This window comes from Apodemus sylvaticus, chromosome 21, assembly GCF_947179515.1.
Source record: "Apodemus sylvaticus chromosome 21, mApoSyl1.1, whole genome shotgun sequence".
Lineage (NCBI taxonomy): Eukaryota > Metazoa > Chordata > Mammalia > Rodentia > Muridae > Apodemus > Apodemus sylvaticus.
In genome coordinates this window covers 55,554,259-55,574,384 of record NC_067492.1, presented here as the reverse complement: position 1 = coordinate 55,574,384, position 20,126 = coordinate 55,554,259, and the positions used below count along the sequence as shown (strand labels likewise).

At 50.9% G+C, this 20,126-nt stretch overlaps 1 protein-coding gene and 1 pseudogene across 1 annotated transcript; one reads left to right on the top strand and one right to left on the bottom strand.

Annotated features, from left to right (window-relative positions):
• The first annotated feature begins 277 nt into the window (after positions 1-277).
• Rasd2 (RASD family member 2) lies at positions 278-8,789 on the top strand. The gene is made up of 3 exons (XM_052166638.1): positions 278-403; positions 4,809-5,088; positions 7,788-8,789. The coding sequence occupies exons 2-3, from the start codon at positions 4,818-4,820 to the stop codon at positions 8,315-8,317; spliced, it is 801 nt and encodes a 266-aa protein (XP_052022598.1). The 5' UTR covers positions 278-403; positions 4,809-4,817; the 3' UTR covers positions 8,318-8,789.
• Positions 8,790-15,654: 6,865 nt separating this feature from the next.
• Positions 15,655-16,853, bottom strand: LOC127671988 (sorting nexin-5-like; annotated as a pseudogene).
• Between the last annotated feature and the right edge of the window lie 3,273 nt (positions 16,854-20,126).

The window sequence follows — 20,126 nt, the reverse complement described above, 5'->3', positions numbered from 1 at the left end:
TACATCCCCGGAGTCGTGCCCCCTCCCCCTAAGTGCGGAGCCCCAGGCGGGGAAACCCCGTTCTGGACGCCCCCAAACCTCTGTGCACCTGGCTCAACCGGAGTCCCCCGTGTCGGGGCAGGGCAGGGCCGCCGGCGGCGAGCCGGAGCCAGCCCAGTGCCCCAGCCCCGCCGAGCCCTCGGAGCCCACCCATGGGTCATCCCCGGCTTCGCGGGCCTCCGAGCCCTGTCGCGCTCAGCCCAGCTCTGGGCGCCGCGCGCAGGAGGATCCGTATGCAGTGACCCTGGAATCCCCGCAGACGCCGGGAGACTCGGCGGCCGGAGCGGCTGGCGGTTCCCCGCACCTCCAGGAGCTTCCAGGGAGCCCTCCAAGCCGTGCTCGGGGTCCTTCCCGCTGTTCACAGGTAAGGGAGACATCCCAGCGGAACCGGAGAGCTAGCTAGGTGGAGTGGGGCAGCCGACTCAGCAGAGGAACGCAAGCTCGGTGACGCTGGCGTTTTATGATAAAGGAAACTTAAACCGTAACCTCTATGTGCCGTAGAGAACTGAGCTCACTAGATGCCTAGCCTACATCTGATGGTCTCTAGCCTCTTTCGTAGCGTAGCAAAGTGGATTTATTGAGCTCTTGTGTGCTCCGTTTGTTCCTGGGAGCTTTCTTTTAGACCAAGAGCCAGTCCACTTTAAAAGGAGGAAACTGGGACTCAAAGAGGAAGAGGCAGTTACCCTTCCTAGATAAAACCTCCTCAAGCAAGAAAGATCAGGGGTCCTTTAACCTCTCCTAGAGCCCCTTCAGCTTCCTAGTATTTCCTGCAATGTTTCCTTGATACAAGGGTTTCCTGTACTCAGATGGCCAGTGTGTGGGGCCTCTCAGCCTCTCTCTCTCTCTGTCTCTCTGTCTCTCAGTCTCTCTCTCTCTCTCTCTCTCTCTCTCTCTCTCTTTCTCTCTCTCTCTCTCTGGCCCACCCCTGCCACCAACTCAAGGAAGGATGAGGAAGCGTATTGATAGTCCCGGACCTCCTGGGAGCTAGGCTAGCGTCTGGAGGCTTTGGAGCCTCTGATTCAGGTTCCTCCTAAGCCTCAGAGGGATAAGATAGAGTCCCCACAAGTTTCCACTGGGCTGGGAGCAGGCAGGTGGTCCACAGCTTCTCAGGGAGACTGCCCAAAGAAAAAAAAAGTCGGGTAACCTGACCGTGCTGGGTTTGTTTCTACCCGATGTTTAACAGAGGCGAGCTGAGTGCGCAGACCAGATCAGTCAGTTTCTATGCTGGCACAGAGCAGAGCTGATCACCCAGAAACAGATGCCCCTGTTCTCTGACCTCCTGACATCCCCAGGATGGGAAGGGTGGCTTTGTAAAGCCCTTGGGACACCCCAGAGTATGGGGGAGGAGTCAGGACTCCAGTGTGTCTGTCCTAAGAGGCTTGGGATGTGCACACAGGGTGACCAGTGAGGGGTGGTGTGGTGAACCTGGCTCTGGGGTGCACCCAAGGAATTCATCCTTACCCATTTGGACCTGCTCAACTCCCATCAAGCACTGGGGCAGACACAAGGGAAGGAGGTGAATGCCCCACAGTTGCACTGCCTTCGAGCTGGCTGGCAGGGTATGCAGAGTCCTGGGCAGGATGCCCGCCCCAGCTGCCTGGAGGGAGAGAGGAAACAGGACTATAACATGGACCGCAGGGTCATTCCCTGCCCACTGCCAGCTGGGTCACCACTGAGTCAGATCTGTTAGAAGACTAGTTGGAGCCACTGGAGGGGTGGGAGTGACTTTTTGAAGAGGTGAGAGGTCAGGTTTACAGCTGAGGAGCGTGCTTGTGGTTCCGTCCCGGCATATGCTGTTTGGCAGCCGCTCAGCTTTTCTGAGAACTAGAGTGCCCACCTGTCCCTGGAGGGCTTCTCAGGAATAACGAAGCCCCTGTGTGGCATGCCTGGGGATGATGGGGCCGTTTCTGGGGATGGCCCCACTCCTGTCTTTGAGGTGCCTCCCAGCATCCTGCTTAGAGATTCAGGTCTCCTCTTACATTCAGTTCTTCACTTTCTAGACCACCAGAGTTGGCTGCTGGGAAGGAGGTCCTGCCCCATGCTGTCTGTCCTGCACTCCAGGGGCCACCTCCCACCAGGCACATGCTTTTCTGCCCAGGTCACTGTGGGCTGTGTCAGCTGTGACAGTTCTTACGTGTGTGGAGTTCTGGTCCTAAGACCCTGATGTCCCCCACTGAATGTCTGTGCTTTGGGGTGGCAGTGTTGTGCATACAGAAGGTGCTCAATAACTAATCCTGAATGAGAGAAATTGCAGATGACTGCAAGCATCAGGCTCCCTCAAGCTTCCCACTCCCCTGCCCAAAGCCCCTCTCTAGAAGGCTATTAGGCCTTCTTCCTTCACCCAGTCTACCTGGCCGGCTCTCGGCTGTGCTGAGAAGGAACCACTGGAGACCTGTGGCTTAGTTTCACGCACCCAGTCCTTCTGCAGGGAGGAGGGCTGCTGAGGGCCTCTCAGTAGGTGGAGGACAAGGAGAGAGCCAGCAGTCCCCAGGGGTGCAGTGTACCTCCAGTGCCTCCTTGCCCCAGTATCTAGCCAGGCCTCCCAGTACACAGTGACTGAAAGGAGGGAGTCACAGAAACAAGGCAGAGAGTCAGAGAGAGGAGGGGGGCAGAGGCAGGAAAGAAGAGAGAAAGCAGAGGAAAACCTCTAGAGGACTCATGGAGGGAGGGGGCATAGAGTTTGAAATAAGAGCTGGAGATCAGAGAGGGGTGGAGACAGACAAGGAGAACCTAAGGCTTTCCCAGCTGACAGACCTAGTCTTTTCACATGGCTTCAACCACGTGGGGCTGTGTGAGGCACCCAGATACCTGGCAGCCAGGTGACAGGGCCTCTGTGGCTCCACCCCCACAGGAGACTGAGGGAAGCCCTGAGGCCCTGTGGGCAGAGTCTCTCCTGATGCCTGCCCATCTTACTCTGTTCCTAGCCTGACTAACCCCACCGTGGGGAAAGATAGATCCTAGCCCCCGCCCCCCTGCACCCCCAGACAGGGGTTGGGGGCAGGGCAGTGAGCGGGTTGAGTGAGCCTGAGGCTTGCAGAGTCATCTGCAATTTCTCTCATTCAGGATCAGTTATTGAGCACCTTCTGTATGCACAACGCTGCTACCCCAAAGCACAGACATTCAGTGGGGGACATCAGGGTCTTAGGACCAGAACTCCACACACGTAAGAACTGCCACAGCTGACACAGCCCACAGTGACCTGGGCAGAAAAAGCATGTGCGTGGTGGGAGGTGGCCCCTGGAGTGCAGGACAGACAGCATGGGGCAGGACCTTGGCCACTCTGCCTCAGTGACCTCGTTGTCTGCCTCCTGGGTCACTGAGGGATGGAGCAGACGTGTGCCTGGCATTCACAGCCCCGTGATCTATATCAGTTGCAAAATAAATGTCAGCAGTGTTGTTGTTCTATACTTAGCGTGCGCTTGGCATGCTGCTGGGCTTGGCCCAGGAGTGATGGTCTCGGTGCCAGGCCTGGGGTCCACAGTATGCTGAGCTGGCCCATGCATGTGTCTCTGACGTTCATTCTTGGAGGCCGTGTTTCAGGCTGGGAGCTGGGAGCATTTACATTGTGGAAATTGACAAAGGATGCCAAGCAGGGCTTTTAGGAAAAGTGTAGGGGTCTCAGGTCGGCAGGCATGAGCGGAGTCGGTGCAGCCCGAGAGACTTGCAACAGGAGGAGGTCGCTCAGCCCGAGAGGCCATCTCAGACTCTCGTCCCATGATAGTCTGATAATTAAAAAGTGGCTGGAGAATCCAGATGAGGCTGTGGCCCGAGTCTCAGTGAGTCCAGCTCCTTTGTGCATCAGCGTCGAGACCCATACGTTTCACAGACACTCTGCACTGGGATGAAGCCCCTACTTGACTATTTAAGGTGTGGTTTGTGCAGTGTCCAGCCTACACAACTTGTAGTGGCCAGCAAGAAACAGCCATGTTTCTGCAGGCCTGTATCCACATGTAGTATTGGGGTGAGCTCCACAGCTCGAGGAGAAAGGTGCTAGGGAAGCTGACGGAAGGAAAAGTGTGGAGCACAGCTCAGACTCACCTGGGCCTGAGGGATCCCAGGGTGCTGAGACCAGAGGATAGCCCTGTTGGAGCAAACTCCAGTCTTTCGAGTCTGATGCTTGAGCCCCCTTCTCACTCAAGCTCAGGCTGCTCAGAGGCAGAAGTTACTGAAGCCAGTGGTGGGCTGTATGTGAGACGGAGCCTACAATGATGCAGGCCTTGAGTCCAGGGTGCATCCTGGGAGGTCGCTAGGGAGTCGGTAGGGACGTGGCCTGGACTGCCTTTCCCTCCTTCCTATTAGAACTGCAGAACCATAGGACCCCTTAGTTTAAGTATTGTAGGCTAAGAACTGAGCCTGGCACCAGAAGCTGAGGAATGAGGAGAAGGCTGCCCCCTAGTGGTAGTTCCTGCTTTAGGAATTTCAGCTGCGTGGAGCCCTGTGCTGCAGCTGAATGGAGTCGGAAGTGAGGCTCACAGGTGTGTAGCTTCCTGCCCAGTGAGCAGCAGGGCTGTGACCCTGTGGTTGGTCCTGTGCGCAAGAGCGTGAGGATGGATACATGAGCAAGTTGAGCAAAAGAATAGAGATTAGAAGTCATGAGTGAATGAACGAATTAGAGAACAAGGGAGCGATTCCAACCTTGAGGTCCTTCAAGGACCCCAGCTAATGGCTTCTATTTTACAGTAGAAAGCATAAACCTAGACAGGGGCCAAGACCTAGAGAGGAAGCCCAAGGCCACAGGCCCCTGACTCCTGCCCTTTGCTTCCCCACAGCCCAGAGCCATGATGAAGACCTTGTCCAGTGGGAACTGCACACTCAACGTGCCTGCTAAGAACTCCTACCGCATGGTGGTGCTCGGCGCCTCCAGAGTGGGCAAGAGCTCCATTGTCTCCCGCTTCCTCAATGGCCGCTTCGAGGACCAGTACACGCCCACCATCGAGGACTTCCACCGCAAGGTGTATAACATCCACGGGGACATGTACCAGCTCGACATCCTGGACACGTCTGGCAACCACCCGTTTCCTGCCATGCGCCGGCTCTCCATCCTCACAGGTGAGCAGCTGAGGTGACGGGACAGCTGGCCTGCACCCACATTCCTCTCCCTGAGCTCGGAGGCTGGGTGCCCCCATCCAGGTGGGAGCTCATGATTGCTGAGGAGAGACCTACCCTGGGAACGGTCTGCCTTGCTAGGAGCAGCAGGGGCCACCAGGGACCTTCTGGTCATATGGCACTGGCTGTCACGGTCATTCCTTGAAGCCAGTCTTCAATTGATCGCTGTCTCTAGTGTGACCACTGTTGGCTACAGCCATGCCCTCAGCTGTATTCCCTGGATAGAAATAGGAGAAGGGAGCATAGGACTGGGAGGTAACTCAGACAGGAAAGTGTTTGCTCGTCATGAACAAGGACCAGCGCTTGATTGATCCCCAGCACACACAGCAAAAGCTGGTGTCTTGGTGAGCACCTTGTTGTCCCAGCCCTGGGAGGGTGGAGACAGGAGCGTCCCAGGGCTCACTGGCCAGGGCACCTAGCCTAATCAGCGATTTCTAGATCTGTGAAAGACTCAAAAAACAAGGTTGATGGTGCCACCGGAACAACAGGCAGTGTTGGCCAACACACACAATACACATAGACACTCACATGTACACATACACAAGTACACACATCCACACATCTACACACACAAATGACAATTTATAAAACATTTCCACATTGAGACACTCCCACCAAGAACCCCACATAGTCCCCCCTTTCTCTCATTCACCCTTTTTGTCCCAGACTGCTGTGGGACGCCCCTGATTCTGAGAGGAAACATTCTGCTTAAGGAACTCAAGGTGGGCCTGAGTTCATATCCTGACCCTGTCTCTGTAGCATAATGATGTCACTGTCAGTAGCTTTGTGAGCATGCTCCCCATGTGGCTGTGAGGACGCGACAGTGTGAGGCAGCTGCTGACAAAAGGTAAATGTCACATGGAAGAAGAGCTCTTCCTATTTGGGAGGGGACTGGATGGCCCCTGGTAGAAATATGCATATTTCAATGTTAATTTTCAATTTTAAAAGTGATACAAAGGCAAACTTACATTAAACAAGCGTATTAGGCTCACATCCCAGACTCCAGGCCTCTGATGTCTGCGTGACCACGGATCCCTGGCCAGCACCAGTGCACTGACATTCTCTGCACCCTCTGAGGGCGTGTGCTGGGGTCTGTTTTCTGTGGACTGCATCCTGAGCGTATCTGTCTGTTGCTTTATTTCTCCACCATCCCAGGCGGGGGCTCATTGTCCTGCCTGGTTCAGGGCACATGGGATGCACAGGGCTGCTCAGCCTTACCAGCTTTTCATGCAGCTGCCAACCAGGCTCTGATGCCTGGCATGTGCAGTCTCAGATTTGAACACTTGGAGGCTGCAAGTCCTTAGGGGCGAGGATTAGTTCAATGGGACAGAATGAGACTTGGCAGCAGGCATCAGGAGCTGGCAGGCAGTCGAGGTGCTGGGTCAATCGCTCATCACCCCAGCCCTTCACTGATCTCCTTGAAGACCAGTGTGTGCAGGCCCCAGAGGCCGGTGGCTGGGCTGGAATGGGATGATGTACTTCCTAGTTCATGCCGGGCGTGTGTCACTGTAGGGGACCAAAATGTGCTTGTAGAATCCAGTCTTCTCTGTGATGTTTGACTGGACCCAATGGCTGGCCCTCTACCTGTAAATCAGAACCCTAGACCACACTTAGGGCTGTAAAGTTGAGGACAGAGGTGAGAAGGGTCTCTGAGGATGGAATTGTTTCTCTGTGGTGATTGGCTTGGGACTGAGACTAGAGGCCGGTTCACATACCTACAGCCCTTCCAGGGTGCACCCTGATGACTGTGTCAGACTCAAGGCCCCATTAGTGTGTTACAGTGGATGTAGTGTGGGCCGCAGTCTGTTACTTATCCCATGGTTTGTCTTAGAATCAGAGCAGATCCTGCAGGCTGGGCATGAGCTGGGTGAGGACCATATCAGATTGCAGCCATGACCTAGCCATATTTGAGTAGTATGACCTTGAGCAAGGTTCCTTGCCCTTTCAGAGCCTTAGATGGTTCACCCATAACAGAAGAGTAATAAAATCTTCCCCATGGGGGTATTATGAGGTGCCCAGGAAACAGCAGGTGTGCCCGCTGCTCTGCTCCCAGCAGGTGCCTGTTATCGTGAGTATTACTGATGCCCGAGTGCATGCTGCGCTGCATGCATTAGCTCTAATCACCCTCCTGCAAGGCAGCCTGATTGACATGATGTGGGAGGGGAAATTGAGGAGCTCAGAGATTCCACAGACTTTCAGGTCACACAGTTACTAAGCTGAGGGAAGATGCAAACCCAAGCCCCCTCTTACCAACATTGTCTGCCACATAGAGAGACACCAGCACGTGCTGACTTCCTGCTGTGGACGAGGTACTGGTGAAGGCTCTGAGGATGTGGCGGAGTGAGGCAGGCCACACACCTCAATGTTCTCTAATAGCTGTTGTGCATCCCTACAGGGATGACTTGGTCCTCTACAGTCCTGTAAGAAAACAGGGCAGGGACTGACTGTATCTGAGTCCACCTGGGTATGCCTCACTATCCACAAACTCTGAGGACCCTTGGCTCCCTTTTTTTGGGAAGTGGAAACAGTGATAGCAGATACCCGGAAGGAACTCCAGGTCAGGGTTTGCGGCTTCCTAGGTGGTAGCTGATGGGACACCAGGCCATCCTGCCCCTTGTTCATTTGCCTCGTCCCCTCCCCAGGAGACGTCTTCATCCTGGTGTTTAGCCTGGATAGCCGGGAGTCCTTCGACGAGGTCAAGCGTCTCCAGAAACAGATCTTGGAGGTCAAGTCCTGCCTGAAGAATAAGACCAAGGAGGCCGCCGAGCTGCCGATGGTGATCTGTGGGAACAAGAACGACCACAGTGAGCTGTGCCGCCAGGTTCCTGCCGTGGAGGCCGAGCTTCTGGTGTCTGGTGACGAAAACTGCGCCTACTTCGAGGTGTCGGCCAAGAAGAACACGAACGTGAATGAGATGTTCTATGTGCTGTTCAGCATGGCCAAGCTGCCCCATGAGATGAGCCCCGCCCTGCACCATAAGATCTCTGTGCAGTACGGCGATGCCTTCCACCCCCGGCCCTTCTGCATGCGCCGCACCAAGGTCGCAGGCGCCTACGGCATGGTCTCGCCCTTCGCCCGCCGCCCCAGTGTCAACAGCGACCTCAAGTACATCAAGGCCAAGGTCCTACGGGAGGGCCAGGCCCGAGAGAGGGACAAGTGTAGCATCCAGTGAGAGGCAGGGACGTTGGGGAGGGGCCTTGGGCAGTGCCTTAAGGGAGGTGGCTGAGGCTTCCCACTGCCCACACCCCACAGAGGGCCCTAGTTGTGTACCCTGTGCCCATTCTCTTGCTTCCTGGCCACCTCCTGTGAGCTATGAATGTGGTTCCTTTGTGGGAGGACAGAGACATGTCTGGGGACATGTCAGCAGCACTCATGCTGAGACAAGCTTTCAGTGTCTTTAGAGTGTGAGGAATGCAGAAAGGCCAGGAGTCCTGTGTCAAAGCAAGATGTTCACGCAAGTCACAGAATGAGAACATCGTAGCCAGATGTCCCAGCCAGATTCCCTGGTGGCCTCTGCTCCCTCTGTGCAGATCAACTTGGTCTCTGCCCCTGGAGAAACCACCCTCCTGGGTCTTTAGTTCCTGCCCTCTGGCCCATCTGTGTAGCCCACCCCCAACTCCACAACTTAGCCCCTAGAGCCGAGAGAGAGAGAGAGAGAGAGAGAGAGAGAGAGAGAGAGAGAGAGAGAGAGAGAGAGAGAGAGAGAGCTGTGTCCCTCAGACACTGCCTTCTGGCTCTACTCCCAGGATCCTCCATATGACATTTCTCTTTGTTTTGAAGTGTGTTTCCTGTTCTGTTTGCAGTAGACATGAAGTCCTTGTACTGTAAGAGCCCAATGCCCTGTCTTTGACCAGGCTTCTCAATTCAAATTCATTGCTTTAGCTGGGGTCTCCCTCCCTGCTCCCAGGCAGGCTGTGCAGCTGGGCCCTGCCCAGTGTCCATCAGCTTATGCCGAGCCCACAGCACCGCAGTCACAGCCACATCCTCCTGAGAGGTGACTGGGTTTTGAGAAAGTGGCTCTAAACCCCTCTGCACTCCTAACTAGTTCAGGACAAGACTTTCTTCGGCTGGAGTTCTTTAAACATCTGCCGAGCACCTCCTGGGCGCTGACTCCCTTGTGTGCTAGGCACTAGAGAGCCAGGGGTCCTGGATGTCCCCAGCTCCAGCCTCCGCCCACCCATGGTGCCCTGCTGCACACACAGCTGTTGAAGGAAGTGGAGCAGCTGAGAACCAGAACCGGGTTCAGGACAGGTTGGAAGGGCATACTGTGGGACTTTTCCTAGTGTTCTGGCTGTGCTAGCTGTACGGGAGTTGGGGTGAGGAATGGCTATGACCGTGAGAACCAAAGGCACTGTTCACGAACTCTTAGTCTGTGCTTTAGTCTTATCAGTACTGCAGCTGGCCCAGTGAGATGACTCAGTGGGCAGACACCTGCTCCCAAGTTTTCAACCTGAGTTTGGTCCCGGTGTCCCATGTGGTGGCAGGAGAGAAGTAACTCTTGTAAGTAAGTCACCCTTTGACCTCCACACATGCATCACGGTACCCCTCTCCACACGCACACAACTTAGAGAAGCTGATGGTTATCAGAAGCCACAGGAATCTCCTAGTGCATCCTCACAAGGTCACTCACTGTACGCTGGATCAGCCATGGGCCTTCCACACACCATGCTGTACCCTGTCTTTGTAGAGCGCCCAGTGGCAGGGATTTGGATCATGTTACATATGCCTTCTCCAGAGCAATCATTGAATTATCTGTGGACTGTGCACACTGTTGTCCTTAACACACCCCAGACCCAGGCCCAGCCCGGACTCCGTGCACATCTCCACACTTGCCGCTCAGCACAACTGCTTTATTAGCACCTGCTTCTGCCCTGCAGTGACCCCATCCCCAGTCCTGAGTGGATACCAGGTTCTTGTCCAGGCAGGTGTCTGGCCTGGTCTGTCTGGTCAAGCTCCACACCCTGGAGCTCTGTGTACACTATCAATTAAAGTTGGTTTGTTAGCAGCGGTGCGTTTAGTGTTTCCTTCCTCTATTTCCATGGGAAGGGCCGCTCCCTGGGTCAAGGCCTTCTTGCATACAACAGTGTTTTTGAGTTCAAATTTTGGAAGATGAAACCCAAATCAGGAGATCTGGCCTGGCCTAGCAGCGTGTGTGCCCTGAGTGGTCATTCGCAGCCGTGTCTGTAATGAACATCGATTGTCAAGACTGGCTGAGGAGCCGGGCGTTGCGGCATGTGCATGTTGTCCAGCTGTGGCAGGAGGATTGCTACCGTGCTGTCTCTACATAATGGAAAAGATGGGATTGCGCCACATTTCTGCAGGGAGGGGGCGGAGAAGCCACTCATAAATCCCTCAAGAAGAAGGAAGGAGAGGGCCCTGGGTCTGAAAAGAGTTGATCCAGCATTATAGGGGAGTACCAGGATAGAGAAATGGGAAGGGGGTGATTGGGAAACGGGCAGAGGGAAGAGGGCTTATGAGACCGATGGGGAGGGGGGAACCGGGAAAGGGGAAGGCCTTCGGAATGTAAACAAAGAATATAGAAAAAAAAAAAACACAGGACAGACACTCCATAGGGATGGTGGGCAGTGTTACTTAGAAGGCCATCTTGGGGCAGGACCAGCATCTGTTAATGTGTGGCAACAGGCGGCTTTCTGAATGGGCTGTGGTTGGGGACAGCACCCGGAGGCAGGGATGCTGGATGCACCCTGAATAACCTCATGTAGAATGAAGCGTGGAAGCGACCCCTCCCTGTTGTTATAGTCACTGTCTTGGCTACACAAGAAAGTGTTCTCCCCAGTGTGTCCCCTTAGAGCCCAGCCCACTTCAACCGTCGCGTAACTTCCATGTGGGACTTTGAGTAAATCTCATCTCAACAAACACCATCCACACACAGGCAGGCAGCTGGGCCAGATGAGCACAAATTAGCAGCTCTCTCCATTGTGTAGGCCAGAACCTGCTAGTTCCATGCCCCTCTTCCCTCCCCTCCCGTGCTCCATGCTCCCTCCTCCCTCTTCCCTCTCTAGTCCTCCCTGCTCCCACAGTTCTGGCACTAGAATGAGGTTAACAGGGAGGAAGACAGTCTCCTGCAGACATCTTCTCCACCTAGTTCAGGATGGAATGAGCTGCCAGGCTGCCCTTCCGGAGAGCCTCACCCCAACCCCCTGGCCTCTAAAACGAGCCCCGAGAGTCCCACAGATTTCAGCGAGGCCCACACTCTGAACATCGAGTTCTTGTCTGTTCTGCCTCCTTGAATCTGTCACTCAGGAGAAAATCTTCAGCCTGCGTCACGGCCTGGTGGAGGCTGATGTGAGCCTGCCAGCAGCTTAACAACAAAGGCTACTGGGAGTTGGGAGGGAAGGGACCTGACTTTTGCTGAAGACCTGCTATTCACTAAGCATAGGCTGGCCTCTGACCTGTGTTCTCTCAGTGGATCTTTTCGGCAAGCATCCTAGAAGGACTTGAACTTCTTTCTGCTAGTTGAACAAATGCAGAGAGGTAGTGTCGCTTGCTTGATATTGCACAGCAAGTAACCAGGACAACTGGGTTTATGTCACCTGGTTTCAAAGCACTTTGTTCTCTAGGCTTTTGTGACTGGGGACTGAGGGTCTGCTCTCTGGAGGGGGTTGGCAGGTGTCTGCAGAGAGAGGTGATCTGCCCACCTGGCCAGGCAGAGTGCAGGCTTCTCATTTCTAGGATGCTCCATGTTCAGGGCCTCGTCATCATGTGTAAGGCGGATGCCACATTGAGCTGCCACTGGAGGGCTGGGGAAGAGAGCAGAGGGGTTGCATTCCTGCACGTTGTGTGTGTCCACTGTGCTGTAGCATGGCTCTGGCTGGGAAGGTCTTTGCCAAAAGCCCCAAACCTCTGGTGCCAATCACTGTGGATAAGGACAGAGCCCTGGGTGGCCTGCCCTTGCCCAGTGCTATAGACCCAGACCCAGAGCAAGGGCACTGTGCAGAGTCTGAGTCCCAACAAGACCTACTCAGCTCCACAGTCAGACAGTACACCCTGTTCCCTGTGGCTTAAAAACTTTTACTCTTGGTACATATGTGGGAATGTGTTCCACAGCCCATGTGTGTAGATCCAGGGGAATCACCATCCCAGACCTCAAGTTGTACTGCAGAACAATAGTGATAAAAACTGCATGGGATTGGTACAGAGACAGACACGTTGATCAATGGAATAGAATTGAAGACCTAGAAATAAAACCACACACTTATGGACACTTGATCTTTGACAAAGAAGCCAAGAGTATACAATGGAAAAAAGAAAGCATCTTCAATAAATGGTACTGGCCTAACTGGCTGTCTGTATATAGAAAAATGAAAATAGACCCATATTTGTCACCTTTCATGAAGCTCAAGTCCAAGTGGATCAAGGACCTCAACATAAAACCAGATACACTGAATCTAGTAGAAGAGAAAGTGGCAAAGAGCCTTGATCATATTGGCACAGGGGAAACTTAAACAGAACTCCAATGGCTCTTTCTCTAAGATCAAGAATTGGTAATTGGGATCCCATGAAACAGGAAAGCATCTGTAAGGCAAAGGACATAGTCAATAAGATAAATCGGTAATCTATAGATTGGGAAAATCATCACTATCTTCATGTTCGATAGAGGGATAATATCCAAAATATATAAAGAACTCAAGAAACTAATCACCAAATAAACCAAAGAACCCAATCAAAAAATGTGGTATAGAACTAAACTGAGATTTCACAACAGAGGAATCTCGAATGGCTGAGAAGCACCTAAAGAAATGTTCAAAGTCCTTAGTGCTCAGAGAAATGCAAATCAAAATGACCCTGAGATTCCACCTCACACCAATCAGAATGGCTAAGACCAAAACCACAGGTGACTACACTTGTTGGAGAGGATGTGGAAAAAGAGGAACACTCCTCCCTTGCTGGTGGGATTGCAAATTGGTACAACCACTCTGGAAATCAATCTGGAGGTTCCTCAGAAAATTGGAAATAGATCTACCTGAAGACCCAGCTGTACCACTCTTGGCAATATACCCAAAAGATGCCCCACCTTGCCACAGGGGCACATGTTCCACTATCTTCAAAGCAACCTTATTTGTGATAGGCAGAATCTGGAAAAAACCCAGATGTCCCACAACAGAAGAATGGATATAGAAAATGTGGTTCATTTACACAATGGAATACTACTCAGCTATTAAGAACGAGGGCATCCTGAGTTTTGCAGGCAAATGGAGGAACTAGAAAATATCCTGAATGAGGTAGCTCATACCCAAAAGGACATGCATATCACAAATAAGTGGATATTAGCCAAAAATAAAAATACAGAATACCCAAGATACAGTCTACAGAACTCAAAAAGGTCTACAAGCTGAATTGCCCAAGTGAGGATGCCTCGGTCCCACTTGGGAGGGAGAAGAAAGCAATCACAAGTGGGGCGGGAGAGAGGGACCTGGGAGGGAAAGTGGACGGAGGTGGGCGTGGAGGGGAGAGGGGAACCTCAAGAGACTGGAGGCCCCCCGGGAGCTTAGAGGTCAGGTGGGGTTGGGGGGTGGGGACATCCACATGAAAACAGGGTTGTGGGAGGAGGTATGGGATGTGGAACAGTCGGAGGGTGGACTAGGGTGGGGGAGAATAAAATATGGAGTGTAAAAAAGTCAATAAAAAAAAACAAACTATTTTTAAGGCAAAGTAATTGGTGTTGCAGGATATTTGATAACATTGGGAACCCCAAAATCATGAACTGGAAAAACCTTGTTGTGGTGTGGCTCAGCCTTGTACACACCTTTAATCCCCAAAGCTTTTTGTAAACAGGATTAAATAAAGTAAATGATTGGTCAAGAGGAGGGGAAGCAACCAGCTGTCAGGGCGTGAACATAGGAAAACCCAGGAAAGAGAAAGGAGACTCTGTGAGTTCAAGGGTACTTAAGACAGCATGGAGAAGAAGGAGTGCTTTCCTTCTGGGACATCTGTGGAGTCGGAAGGTCAGTCAGTACTTTCTCTCCCTCTCTGAGCTAGGAGGCTTTTGTCCTAGTATCTGGCTCCTGAGTCTCCATTGGTAAATCAAATGTTTGGGATTTTGTTATTTAAAAACAACAAATTGGTTCTTTCCTTCCAGCTTGGGGGGTTCTGGGGTTGAATGCAGGGCCATAAGGCGCGTGTGTGTGGCCAGCACCTTCGTCTGCTGAGCCATCCATCCTTTTGTTGTGGTTGCGGGTTGTACGGAGGCCAGAAGACAACGTAGGCTGTCAGGGACCACCCTATTATTTTTAAGGCAGTCTCTCACTGGCCTGGAGATCTCCATGTGGGCTTGGCTGGCTGGCCAATAAACCCCAGGAAGTCTGTCTCCATGCCTCCAGTGCTAGAATTAAATGTACGAACCACACACGGGTTGTAGAGATCCAACTCAGGGTCTTAGACTGACTTAAAATGGCAAATATTTTACTGATAGCCATCTTCTCAGCCCTTACACAGATTTTAAAAAATTTGCATGAAAACATAATATCTTAGTTCCCAAAAGAATGTTTTTCCTCTAAAGTCTGCATGGTGCAGTTGCTGCTCTTGCTTCATCTCCGCCTCCTCTGTATTCATGACTCAGTTTCCACTTCTGTGAACTACGGAGGTTATATTGCCATACCCTTGGATCTTTATGATTGAAAGAGTTAACACTTGTAAAATGCTTAATTCAGTGCTGGTGCTGAGACTAGGGCCTAGCTAGGTGCCAGTGCTTCCAACAGGGCCCATGTCTGGCCAGCATTGCTTCTAGGGGCTATGCCCATGTTGCTGCTTCTGACCTTCTGTTTCTTCCCACAGGGACTAACTTCAAAACCAATGAGAAGGTCTGGGTAGTCAAGCTGGACAGGGGCTTCACGAATACCCTGTCATGCAAGGCCACTTGGGAGATGAAGGGTGGGTGGGAAGTAGGGATTGTGAGGTCTCGAAGGAACCCACCTTCCCACCAATGACTAAGCGAGGTGATAGTTAACACATCAGTGTGGTGTGAATGCATTTTAAAAAGTGTCAGCTTTTCTCTATCCCTGGCTACCTCCCAGGATGAGACCATAAGATTTATTTGATAATCTTTACAGTTCAGTAACTGGGTAGTTTTGAGCCTTTTCTAGTTCTCTAGGCTACTCTAGCCAAAATCCCCATTATACTTGCATTTTTAGTATTGATGTGTCTCTCTGTGCTTCAGGTGATTTTCCATGATGTTTTTCCAGACCCCTTTCTTGTGGTGCAATCCTCACCCTCCCTCCTCCGCCTGGCTGGAGTTCCGTCCTAGTCTCTCTTCCCAGTTATTGGCTGGCCAGTTTTTATTGACAAACATGAGAATAAGTGGGAGCGATGTTTCCATGAGCTTGAGACAGAAGATTCTTCTTTTTTTTTTTTTTAGAGTGTTAAGATTTTTAGAAATCAAAATATTTATTCACATGATTTTAAACTAGTCAAAGCTATTTCTTTTGCGGTAATGATTTAAGTGCAAGTAAGGCTGGCTTTCGCATTGACGTCCTTCAGAGTGAAGACAGGTCAGTTGTTCTTGAGCAACTCAGTGCAGCTCTGCTACAGGGAGACGTTGTTTCTGGCGTGCCTTATTTACAGTTCAGACGTTTCGATGAGGTCCTCTGAAACGATGCCGCTCTCTCTTCCGTTTGAAGCTCGTGGGCTCTGCTTCTGCAGATTCAGAAAGCTGTTCAGACTTCTGGCAGCAGTCCTGCCAATGAGTCTCTGCCAACTTGACATCTTTGCTTTTTAACTGGGCCTTGTCCAAGGCTTTGTTTGAATTCTCATAGTCAATTAGGGCTTTTGCAGCCTCTCTGTTGAGAATATAATATCAGAGGAGCTCTGTCGGTTTTAAATCTTCATCTGATGAGACTCGACGTTCCACTTTCCTAAGTTTTTCAAATAGCTTCGCAACTTTCAACAGGTGCTTTTGATGACTGTGAGTTCTTCTAAGGCCAGGCTATGTAAGCAGGCTGCCGTGTTAATCACCAGCAGAGTGAGATCTGGTCATTTTGTCTGCTTTATCACAGGAATCCTTGATCCTGTTGTAATAGTTAATAAGGAAGTTCTTCTCTTGCTCAAAGAAGTCACCCACCTCCTTAGCCCCAGAAAAAAGGACCTCATCGGCGCTCTTCATCACACTTTTAAAAAAGCCTCCAAACATCTCCTTGGTATTCTTCCGCCTAAACATCTCCTTGGTATTCTTCCGCCTAACACTTAGATCCCGATCTTATTCCAAGAAAACATGAAAGTTGCGGTCTTTACTGAGAACAGAGTGAGAAGAAAGCGGGTGAACAAAGACTTCATGAGAGGACACAGGCTTCTTGAAGACAGCAAGATACTCAGCTTCCAGTTCTTATTCATCTTGCCAAACTCTTCTTTTGTCATAGATCTTTCCCCTTCTCCCTGTCTCTGCGTCTTCTCTCGAGGGCCATCGAAGTTTGGCTTTGTAGGAGCAGGAGGGGGATAATAAGCCCGCCATAATCCATTGTTTCAGTAAGCGTGTCATGCAGCCACACAAAGTCTTCATGTCGCCTTGTAACAGAAAACTCTGGGCTCCGAAATGTGGACAGAGTGGTCTTGGTGTGCACCTTGACCTTATCTCTCTCACTGAGTGCATCAGGTATGTCGCGCCGAAGAGATGGGTCAACATTCAGGTCCACAGACACAGATCTCAACTTGCTGTGGTCCTCCTGCTGCTGCAGCAACTCAGGGACCACAGCCATAGCGACGCAGCTTTGAGCAGGGGCCGTCTGGCCTGGCTCCTCGCCATGCATGCATACACTATCACCGGAGGGCCGGACTCCGGGACAGGGACGCTGGGTGCAAACCATCTCCCAGCGAGGTACACCTCGAGAAAAAGAGACAGGATTCTTTTTTCTTTTTTTTTTTTTTTATTTATTGACTATCATCTTCATTTACATTGCCAATGGTAAAACCTTCCACGGTTTCTCCCTCCCCAAAGACCCCCAACTCCTCCTCCCACCCCCTGCCTCCACATATATGCACCTCCACCCGGCATACTCCCACCTCCCTCCCCTTGATTTCCCTTTGTTGGGGCATTGAGCCTTTACCTGACCAAGTACGACTCCTCCCGCTGATGCCCAACAAGGCCTTCCTCTGCCACATTTTTGGCTGGAACCATGTGTACCCCTTGGTTGATAGTTTAGTCCCTGGGAATCCTGGGGTGTCTGGATGGCCGAAATTATTGTTCTTCCCATGGGGCTGTAAACCCCTTCAGCTCCTCTGGACCACCCTCCAGCTCCCCCTTTGGGGACCCCCATGCCCAATTTGGTTGACTGCTGGCATCTGCCTCTATATGTGTAAGGCTCTGGCAGGGCCCCTCTGGAGACAACCATAACAGGCTCCTTTTGGTATGCACTTCTTGTTGACAACAGTAGTGTCTGGTTTTGGTGACTATTAATAGGATGAATCCCCAGGTGGGGCAGTCTCTGGGTGGCCTTTACTTCTGTCTCTGTCCACACTTTGTCTCCCTTATTGCTCCTGTGGTGTTTTGTTCCCTTTCTCAGAGGAACCAAAGCGCCCTGACTTCAGTCCTCCTTCTTCTTGGACTCCCTGTGCTGGGTGAATTGTAACTTGTTTATTTTGAGCTTTTGGGCTAACATCCACTTATTAGTGAGTGCATACCATGTGTGTTCTTTTGTGGTTGGATTACCTTGTTCAGGATGACACTTTCTAGTTCTATCCATTTGCCTAAGAATTTTATGAATTCATTGTTTTTAGCTGAATAGTACTCCATTGTGTATATATACCACAGTTTCTATATCCATTCCTCTGTTGAGGGCCATCTGGGTTCTTTCCAGCTTCTGGCTATTATAAATAAGGCAGCTATGAACCTAGTAGAGCATGTGTCCTTATTACATGTAGGAGCATCTTCTGGGCATATGCCCAGGAGTGGTATAGTTGGGTCCTCAGGTAGTACTATGTTTAATTTTCTGAGGAATCGCCAAACTGATTTCCAGAGTGGTTTTACCAGCTTGCAATCCCACTGACAATGGAGAAGTGCTCCTTTTCCCCCACATCCTCTCCAGCATCTGCTGTCCCTGAGTTTTTCATCTTAGCCATCCAGAGGATTCTTAGAGTAAGTATTACAATGCCATGTCCCTATTGGAATTAGATATGGGGCAGAGAAATCAGCATTTGAATATAATATAATATAATATAATATAATATAATATAATATAATATAATATAATAAAATAAATATAATAAATATAATATAATATAATATAATATAATATAATATAATATAATATAATATAATATAATAGTACTGGCTAGTTCCGTGTGTCAACTTGACACAGGCTGGAATTATCACAGAGAAAGGAGTTTCAGTTGCCTCCATGAGATCCAGTTGTGGGGCATTTTCTCAATTAGTGATCAAGTGGGGAGGGCCCCTTGTGGGTGGTTCCACCTTTGGGCTGGTGCTCTTGGGTTCTATAAGAGAGCAGGCTGAGCAAGCCAGGGGAAGCAAGCCAGTAAGAAACATCCCTCCATGGTCTCTGCATCAGCTCATGCTTCCTGACCTGCTTGAGTTCCAGTCCTGACTTCCTTTAGTGATGAACTGCAGCGTGGAAGTGTAAGCTGAATAAACACTTTCCTCCCCAACTTGCTTCTTGGTCATGATGTTTGTGCAGGAATAGAAATCCTGACTAAGACAATAATATAATATAATAATATAATATAATATAATATAATATAATATAATATAATATAATATAATATAATATAATATAATATAATATAAAATAGGGATAATCTTTACACACTGCACAAAAATAGTAAGCCTACAACATGGCCTCTGGCCACCAGGTTCTCTCAGCATCACAAAGCACCTGCTACAGAATCCTGGCTCCTCTCGGCCCTTCTCACCCCACCCACTGCCCTAAGTCTCTCTAGCCCTCGGGCTTCATTCCTCCCCCCACCCCCCACATCTCTTTCCTATGGAGCTCAGCTGTTTTGCCTATGTGTTTTCTTGGCTTTGCTCTTGGGTTCTTGGTGTCTCTTTGCCCTTTTGGTCTCCCCCTCTCTTCTCGTCCTCTCTCCCTTCTCATGACCCAGTCCTTTCTGCTGGCCACGTGAGTCTGGACTCAACTAGATGCCTCTGGCTGTTCTCTCCCTTCTCTATATAATAAAAACCTTCTCAACCATACAAAGGAGCAATCATGACATGCTAGACCTGGGAGTTCCCTTCCAAAGGACATGGCCTCTCTGAACCAAGGTGCTGATTTACCTCTTCTAAGGTTTGTGTAGATTATCTGCTGGCCTCAGCCACCCACCAAATTTGACTCCAAATTCTAGAGTCCACCTCTTCAGCTGCTTCTTCCCTCTACCTGCTCTAACCATTGTGTCTCCTCATCTACTCCGTAAGTGTCTGTCTAGCTCCCAAAGCCTCCTGGGCCCCCTGCTACACCCCCCATGTGGACATCTCTCTAAGACAGGGATGCTTCTCCCTCTAATGGAACCCGTCTCTTTCCCCAAAGCCTTTCTCAGTCTGCCTCTTCAGCTGCTCTCTCTCCTCTCCTCTGCTAAGGATAAATGTCATCCTGGAGCTTCCCTTCTTAACTAAGTCACACCTCTGTGCGGGAGGCTCCTTTCACAGTGGGGCCCTGTGACATGGGAAGGGATGCCTCTCTTCTGTGGTTTGGGACATTTCTCTTAGTCTGCACTTTGTCCCAGGGTTCTCGGGGAGCTTCCTGGCCTCCCCACAGGAGCTGCTTGCTAAGTCCTGCAGCTCCTCCCTGCCCCCTGGGTCTCAATGATTTTGGGGTCCTCAGGAGGAATTCTTGTCTACCATCCTGCTTTTTCTCTCTCTTGGAACTTATAAGAACCGTTTTAAGGAGTTCTGTCTTGTGGCTCTCTTTTCTCCCTGGACTCAGAGATTTTCTTCAGGCTGCACTGTCTTTCTGCAAACAGCTTGGTCTCAGTACAGCTCAATGGCAAAAATCAACACATTTGATTTCCAATTTTGTCATGTG